The sequence below is a fragment of the Thamnophis sirtalis genome, unplaced genomic scaffold, assembly GCF_051295495.1.
Source record: "Thamnophis sirtalis isolate CommonGarterSnake01/CBP01778 unplaced genomic scaffold, rThaSir2_p1.2 scaffold_6, whole genome shotgun sequence".
NCBI lineage: Eukaryota > Metazoa > Chordata > Lepidosauria > Squamata > Natricidae > Thamnophis > Thamnophis sirtalis.
The window spans coordinates 116005985-116014950 of NW_028261386.1; the positions used below are offsets into that span (position 1 = coordinate 116005985).

Consider the following 8966-nt stretch of genomic DNA (forward strand, 5'->3'; position numbering starts at 1 on the left):
ACATTGTGATGGGAAGCTTCTTCTTTTGAACTAGTTGAAAATGGCTGCATATGAATAAGACTTTCTTTGAGTTACATTGCATGGATTATGTTGTCATGATACTCATAACAGTTTTCAAGACAATTGGTTTGGATCCATTGGATTTTGAGAATATCCATTCTCTGTTAAGCGCAACTGTGAATAAATGTATTTTCTTGCTTTTCTCCATCTCACAATGTGTTGTTGCCTTCCAGCTGTATGCAACAGTATACAACATCCAGTGACAAAGGAATTCCTTTTTGAATTCATTGAAAAATGTATGACGGCAGCTCCAGGACAGCCACGTAAACATCACCTAGATCCTGACACTGAACTCATGCCACCACCACCACCTAAAAGGCCTCGGCTGTCATTATAACGAATCTCTTCTAACCAAGAAAATAGTAGAATTGTTTAGAATTCTACAATATAATATGTTTGGTGTAAATATCCTGTAAATATTTAAGTGCATTTTTTTTGGAATGCCGCATTAGGAACTAAGATTTTGTTTTTTACTTGACAAGTTGAACATTGTTTCTAAGTTTGAAAAATGTTAAATCTAAAGAGTTAGATTAAAAAGATGTGGAATCAGTGGAAAGCTATTGTTTGGTAGATAACTTTCAAATTTGATATTTTATACCAGCAATCTGGAACTGTGAAGCCATGATAAAAATGTCCCCCCCCCCTTTTTTTAAAAACAACAACAACAACAACAGTATTTCAGTGAGTGTGTGAAACTTATTGCCTTGTTTCATTTAGTTTAGTTCTTAGGGTCTTGTTTTAAGAATAACTGCAAATGGTATTGTAATGTTCTTCTTAAATAAAAGTTTACCAGGTTTCACTATTTTTTTAAATACAGCCTTTTATATTAAAGATATTACAAGGTCTTATATAAAAATGTATTGGATGTGCACTGGTTTTTTTTCCATCTTGAACTAAATATTTGCTGAATCTGTTTTAAAACTGGATTCTGCATTAGTACCAACCATAAACAGTCCTTGATATAAAAAACTATTTCCCATTTCTGTACAAATAAATACAAGTTATACCAAAAAAGTATATCAATTGAGTTTCATGAAGATAAGCAATTTTAACAATATAATGTTAGTTTCTAGATAGAGATGATAGAAGAAAAAAACAGAAAATATGTTGGTATATAAAAGTGGCATTTAGTCTCAATTCAAGGAAGAATGGCTAATATAAAAGGAAACATTTTCATGGAGGAAGTTAGAATGATAACATCAGTTCAGTTTTAGTTCAGATGTTCAGTTTTCAAAGCAAGAATCGGTTTAGCTGATTGCCAACATCTTTCACAATTTGGTATTTTAATATTCTAGTTTAAAATAAATCATGATTAGTTGCAGGACAACTATGTTTTATTCTGCCCCTAAAGCATTTCATTGATATAGAGAACAAAGATGTGTTTAAAATAGAGAAATATTTGTAAGGGTAAACATTTTCACAAGTTGACTGTAAAAGAAACCAGCTGGTATTTTAACAGTATTTATGTGTAGATCACAAATACTTAATCAACTTCTGATTTGAGTAAATTTGTCAGTGATATAGTGGTAGCCAAACAGAATATATTAGAAAGAGTGTTCATATTTTTAAAGTTCAATCATTTTCTTGAGTCTAGTACATGGAGATCAGTTTGTGCTTTGTTCAGTGCCCATTTTGGAGTCTACAAAAATATCTTTCAGGCACTGAAGGAAAATGTGGTTAATTATTTTATGCAATTAAAATGCTGAAGGCATTGTTTTGGTGTGCATAATGAGCTGAGATTGGTGGAGGATACTAAAAAAAATAAAAATCCTATCTGGCTCTATTCCAAATAAAAGGAAGAGAAAAGTTTCAGTATACTAAATGCTGAACGAAAACAACAGAATGCTAATATGTAGGAAAAACTGGAATTGCTCAACTGCTATTTGGAACAATCTGTTTTGAGAAAATGAAATACGTTCCATCAGGCAATTTGAGCAAGAGGATGAAAGTTCCTAAAATTGCTTATTTAGTTTGAATTAGATTCAATGTCCAGACGACATAAATCCTAGTCCCTTTCCTGTTGTAAGGTACTAAAGGATGAGTTGATCAAACCTGCATGCTATCGTCTGAAAAATCTTGGCCAAGTCTTTAAAATGTTGTGTACAGGGAAGTGCAGGCAAGCCAGTCTACCATCAATACCTGCATAAGCTCCAGGACAGACCACAACTCTAAACACATTGAAAACCGTTGAAAGAAATGTCCTTTTGGGTTCAGCTCCAAGTGGGGAAGAAGACACTGGAGACATGGAGGCTGCTTGGAAAGATGGTTTATTGTTGGACAGGGCCACATGGCTTGAGCCCTGTACAGAAAAGGTGATCACATGTTTCAATGTTGATGGAGAAGAAGAGAGAAGGGTTGAGGAAGGGGCTTGCTAGGCTTTTTATACCCTGTTTAGTCCCACCTCTCTGTTTCCTGTTCCTGTGTAAGAAATGTATTCTGACTGGTTGTCAGACTCCCATGGTGCCAGGCAGGGGGCTACTCTCTAGGCTGTGATGAGTTCTCAGTTGCCTTGTGGTCAGTTGAGTAATATCCCTTCCCCCTACAGCTGCAGTGAGGAGAAGTCTTTATTATGTAAAGTGGGCTAGCTTGGCCATCTTAATGGCCCATTAGCTGGGGATGGGCAGAAAGCTATAGGCAACTATTGTCTTTTAAAACATGTTTCTTTTCACATCCAGAGAAATATTCTGCCTTTTCAATATTTCCTAGGATATTTCATTTTTCTGGGAGAGGGCTGGATGATAACTTCCCACAACCCTGCAGTGATTTTCAGTAGTCAGCCAGATAAAGGAAAAGCAAAACTTAAGCGGTCAAATTTTACTTCATTTTTTGGATGGGGAAATGGATTTGAGGGCCCCTATAATTGGCAATGAGTAAAATCGAGCAAAATCTGCAGGGACTCTCTTGGATGGGGTAACTTCATTAACAAGTCATAGCAGTGCTGCAGACAAACTGAAATGAGCTATCAGTTAAGTCCCTTGAGGCCTGTTCTGTCCCACTTTTTTGTATTAAATACTTAAATGAAGAAGTGGAAAGAATGCTTATCATTTTTATAAAAGACACAAAATTGGATAGGATGCCTAATACCTGAGAAGGCAAAAATTCAAAATGCTATTGATATGTTAGGAAAAAAATGGGATGAAAGTAATAATTTAACTTAATTTAATTTAATTAACCACATTTATATGCTGCCCAATCCCGAAGGACTCCGGGCAACTTACAAAAATAAAGAGAAAAAAAAAAGACACACAACGAACGCATAACAAAAGAAAACGGTTTAAAATAGCAACACCTCATACATTCATTCTAATCGGGGAATGAATTATAACAGAAATATATACGTTTAGGAAACAATGATCAAATTCATAGGTATAAAACAGGAAATAACAGTCTTGGCAATAGTATTTGGGAAGATCTTGGAATTGTAGTTGATTATGATATGAATCAATGTGCAGTGGCTGCAGAAAAGGCAAAAGTAATCTTAAGACTGCTCAAATCATTGGAAATAATATTTTTACTTATCTTTGCAATGGTCAGATCCCGCCTTGTATATTTCATCTCCTCTTGTGCATATACAGGTAGTCCTTAACTTGCAACCACAATTGAGCCCAGAATTTATATTGTTAAGTGAGAAATTTGTTAAGTGACTTTGCTCCATTTTACAACTTTTCTCACCACATTTGTTAAGTAAATCAATGCAGTTCTTAAATTAGTAAAACAGTTGTTAAGTTTCCCCATTGACTTCGCTTGTCAGACGGATGGAAAAGGGACCACATGAGTCTGGGACACTGCAACCGTCATAAATGTGAATGAGTTGTCAAGCAGCCAAATGTAAATCACGTGACCATGAGGATTCTGCAATGGTCGTAAGTGTGAAAAATGATTATAAGTCACTTTATTCAGTGCCATGGTAACTTTGAGCGGTCACTAAATGAACTGTTGTATGTTGAGGGCTACTTGTGCTTTCACAAAGATTCTGACAGGTTGGAACAGACTGAGAGAAGAGCCATCAGGATGAACAAAAGAAGAGCCACCAGAGAACAAAAAACCAGAAGAGAGCTTGAAGAAATTGGGAATATTTTACTTCAAGAAGAAAAAACAGAGTGGAAATGTAATAAAAATTTTCAAATACCTGAAAAATGTGACATGGGAAAAGATAAAAATCTGTCTTCTACTACCTCAGAATGCACAATAGAAGGTAGTGGTTTTAAGTTACAAGAAAGTAAATTCCAGTGGAACCTAACAATAAAAAATGTTTGACAATAGAACTATAGGCCCCTCTTTCATAGGCAAAATCTAGAGAGCCAGCAGACTTTTTAGAATGGATTCTTTTAGTGAGCAAGGGATTGAATGTAGTGGCCAGATTGGCTGCTTTCAACTCTATTATTCAAGCTCTCTAGAATAGAAGATCAAGGCCAAATTGCATGGCTTTTCTCCAGTGATCATTTAGTAGACATGAAAAGCTGACCATATACACTTAATATAAAGAAAGTATATCTTTGAGCTCCTGTCTTGTCAAGTCTATGGATATATCCAGGCAGTTCTCTTAGCAGCAGTACAGAATTAGTTGGATTCCCTAAAAGTCAAAGCTCTGGTGATTACAAAATTGGCTGTGCCTCCTCTCCTCTCCTCCAGACAGAACCCTATCAAGTTCTTTCAGAACTATGTTCTAATGGGCAGAAATCCTCAAATTTAATACAAGTCGGAACTTCTCAAAAACAAGATGGTGCAAATGCACTTGAAACGGGTTAAAAAATGGGGGGCGGGGGGCTATTTAGAAAGCTCTTGTGGCTTTTGAATGAGTTAAAAGTTAAAATGACACAGATATAAGAGTTGAGAATGGTTATAATTATGAAGGAAAAGCATTTCATTTTATTAAGTATTATTTCTTTACTTTTCTGAGAGAATTCTGCAGGATTCTTTTCAAACAATTATGAGACCAAACAAAAACACCCGTAAGGAAATACAGCCTTCAGGTTATTTTTCATTCTGAATCTACTATTTGAGTCTTGAAGCTAGGAAATGAAAGTCCACAAGTATATATGTTACAAAACAGGCGTTGTCATCAAGAAGAAAATCAGCACAGAACTCATCTGAACGGCCAGGAATTGTCACTCAAAGGGGGAAAATAAGTTCTTGATACGTTATCAAATTCTGCCATCCAAAAGAACATGTATAATCAATTCACTCTTCTGTGTCCAGAGGTGGGTTCCTACCAGTTTGCACCTATTCGGTAGAACCGGTTCGTCAAATCTACCGAACCGGAAAGCAGACCACACCTACAGAACAGAACAGAACATTTTTTGAAACCCACCACTGGTCCTTGGATATGATTATTCTACACTATCATGCTCATATTTATAAAACTCAGTGCCTCTGTGAAAGGTAAGGATGACTACTGTGTTTGTGGTGCAATCAGAACATTGCGTGTGTTGAAGTTTTAACACAAACCAAAGATGCCTTTTAAAAAAAAGTTTACATCATATTCTTATGCATGCCAGTGCTGTGTGTGAGGTAATTTAAGGTGGTTCTGACAAGTGTCATCGGCATCTTCATATCCGGTCACATGGGCGGCAAGCCACTCCCATCCGGTCACATGGGTGGCAAGCCATTCCCACAAAGGAGGCCACACCCACAGAGTAGGTTTGAACAATTTTTGAAACCCACCACTGTCTGTGTCACATGGACACACAAAAGCACACAGGACATTGCAACATGCTAGTAAAAAGCCCAGGTATAATTTTATGAAGGTACAGTGTTCCAATTGTACCTTCAATTAAATATTGACTTTAATCTCCAATTAAATATTAGTTAATTTGGTTTTCTTGAAAAAGTGGGCAATTGATTCAGATTGTGTAAATTTCTAGGAGCCGCAATATGACTTTTGGCTGGGACCAGCAAAGGCTACATAAAATAGTGAGGGACAGGCCACTTGAAATAATTTATTACTTTAGGGACTTCTGATGGGTGGATTGAAAGGCAACATTTAAAACAAAGTGCATCAGCCCAATTGGAAGATAAATGAATGTCAGTCTATAATTAAATATTATCTTGCTCTTGTTTCTACTCTTAATTAGTCCAGAGTCTTGCCTGAGAGACCCATTAAAACACATATAGGAATGCCAATGACTGTATAGCACTAAGATTACTCAGGTTAAAGCAGTCTAAAGTTAGAATATGTGTCAGAGGGTGCCTGAAGTACATAACAGTTTTGAGGCCTTTGCCTGGAAGAGTTTTATGGCTACAGACAAACATCTAATGAATAATAAAATAATAAAATCGCTAAATTAATGTTTTGATCAAGTTGGGATTAATAAACAGAATGAATGCCCCTTCTCCCATATAATCCCGAGATATTTCAATATTTTAATTAGTCGTATCCTGTGACCATTAATGATTCATCTAAAGTTTTTAGGTTTGCTTGGAAAGAACGTCTTGTTTTGGGGAGTTATTAATAATCAGGTACTTCTCATGAAAGTATTGGATCAAGACAATGATTATTCTCTAGTCGTACATGTATTAAAGATAGAATGACAGTGACATCTGCATAGGGCAGTCTTGGGAAATGTCTATTCTTCAATTTGGAAGCAAAAAACAAACAGATACATTAACCACTGTATTAGGAAATCAGTTGATGTTAGCAACTGTGGGGAATGAAATGCCTCACAAAATTGAGGCAGGCGGCAAAGCCTCAACAAGCTTTAATTCTCTAGATAGCAAAAAATGCATCTGTGTAGTAAATTTTGGAATACTAGGGAAAAATCTGTGGGAAGCCACAGTGAGCAGTACAATTAAGTTGTTTACCCAATAATTGAGGAGTCACATTACAGATTGAAGGGCAATAAGTATGCTTCACATACTGTGTTTCCTATTGAATAATCTGAGATTATTCTGGAAATTTTTGTGACTTCCACAATAGAATGTTCAATCAGATATTTCCATAGGTGACTCAAATAATCTGGATCAATAAAAGAGGTACTTGTGTCAAAATTTCAACCACATATTTATGGAAATCACTGCTTTAAAGGCTTGGGTAGAATTACATACTGTACTTCCCTACCAGATCTTCCAACTAGATCAGTGATTCCCAAATTTGGCAACTTTAAGACTTGTGGACTTCAACTCTGCTGGCTGGAGAATTCTGGGAGTTGAAGTCCACAAGTCTTAAAGTTGCCAAGTTTGGGAACCACTGAACTAGATGAATCAAATCAACTGTTTTGGCTTGATCAAGAAGGAATAAATCCCCCTTGTCATTTAGGGCATATACATTACATCTGTTGGATTCTGTATTCACAATTTTTTGTCAACGAAGCAGTGAAGGTTGTGCTGTTTGAACTGTGTATCTTTGCTGGTTGATCTCTGAATGGTATATTTGTCTGCAATATATTGTTGTCTTCTTGGATTTGCATTGGGCTCTTCCATTATGTAGTTTTACAATACTTGCTGGGGTCTGAAACCTATCTGCAGGTTTGCTCCTTGATTTGTTATTTAATGTAATATATAACGTTCTGTTTTGGGGATTTTAGATTTTTAATTGGAATTATGCATTTTAGTGACTTTGTGGCAGATCCAGTTTATACCAGCAGGCTTTTTGATTGCTTTCAATCTAATATTATTTCATTTTGCTCAATCTGAACGAGAATTTAAAATGACCAGATTAACTCCATCTCTATTAACTAATCTATTTTCTCTTTGATTGAATCTGCACCTCTCTTTTGCGTTTGATTAAACAATGTTTATTATCTTTAGGCCTAGGGAGGGGTTCAACTTTAAGCCTTGTCTGAGGCTGCTGACAAAAGCATACACCAGATTTTTCCTATTTGTTAATCTTCCACTGCAACCTTAGTCCAATTCCTGATTTCTAGGAAGGCGCAAATAGAATCCTTGAAAACCCAAATGGGAACAATTTGAAATTTCTTCAGGAAGCTTTTCAGGGTGGGATAACTGTTCTGACCCCCCTCGTGCCACACCAACACACACTCCAAGCCAGAGATAAGTTACGGCATTTAATTAACAGACAGACAGGTCCTTGGCAGCAAACCGGCACAGACAAGCTTGGGCAGCAATAAACACAGATAAGGCTTGGCAGCAATCTAGCCTGCCAAGCTCACAGTAATGTCCTCCAACATTTAATCCTGTGTTGACTTCTGCAAAGAAGGGCATGTAAACAAGGAGTCTTTTTAAAGTCTGGAGAGGAGGCTAACGACCACCAGCTGAGTGCAATTACCTCTTGTAACTGCGCAACTGTTCCTGAGGCCTAGTAGCTCTTCGATGGCATGCATCCAGGAAGAACTCACTACTGGCATCTGGCTCACTCTCCCTTGTCTCCTCCCCACTGGTCCAAGGCTCAGATGCCTCCTGGTGGCCAACCAGCCTCTCTGTACCCTGCTCGGAGTCAGAACTCTGTCCAGGGTCCTCCATATCCTCCAGAGCCAACTCATCAGGCCCGTTGCTGTCGGAGTCTGCTCCTGCTCCTACAGATACCTGTAACACAGGCAGCCAAGTAGTAGTAAATTGTAGTCTGTACCTCTGGAACAGAGTTAGAGGGTGCAGGGTTGAAAATTTAGCATGGCATCTTCATATTTTTTTAACCAATTGCAGTATCACTGTTCAGCTATGATGTGCTAATGCATGGATGTCAAACTAGCAGCGTTACATTGCCATCACATGATGTTTCATAATGTTTTTCCCCTTTGCGGAGCTGGGGTGTGGCATTTGGCCCACAGGCCACCAGTTTTACACCCCTGCGCTAGTGGTTGAGAGCTCTGTTTCTTCTGATGATAATCCAAGGGTTCTTTAAAAGAGTTTATTTCCTATTTTGTTTCTATTTTCCTTTCCTTCCTGACATTGTGGGTAATTGTATGATTACGGATCTATTTTGTTGCATCAAATGCTTGTCTGATCTTTGA

At 37.2% G+C, this 8966-nt stretch overlaps 1 protein-coding gene across 1 annotated transcript in view; it reads left to right on the forward strand.

Annotated features, from left to right (window-relative positions):
* Positions 1-860, forward strand: part of RNGTT (RNA guanylyltransferase and 5'-phosphatase) — a 117592-nt gene extending 116732 nt beyond the window's left edge. Inside the window, exon 16 of the mRNA XM_087718766.1 lies at positions 234-860. Coding sequence (XP_087574892.1) covers positions 234-397 — 164 coding nt within the window. The 3' untranslated portion in view covers positions 398-860. The remainder of the gene's footprint in view (positions 1-233) is intronic.
* Positions 861-8966: the final 8106 nt, after the last annotated feature.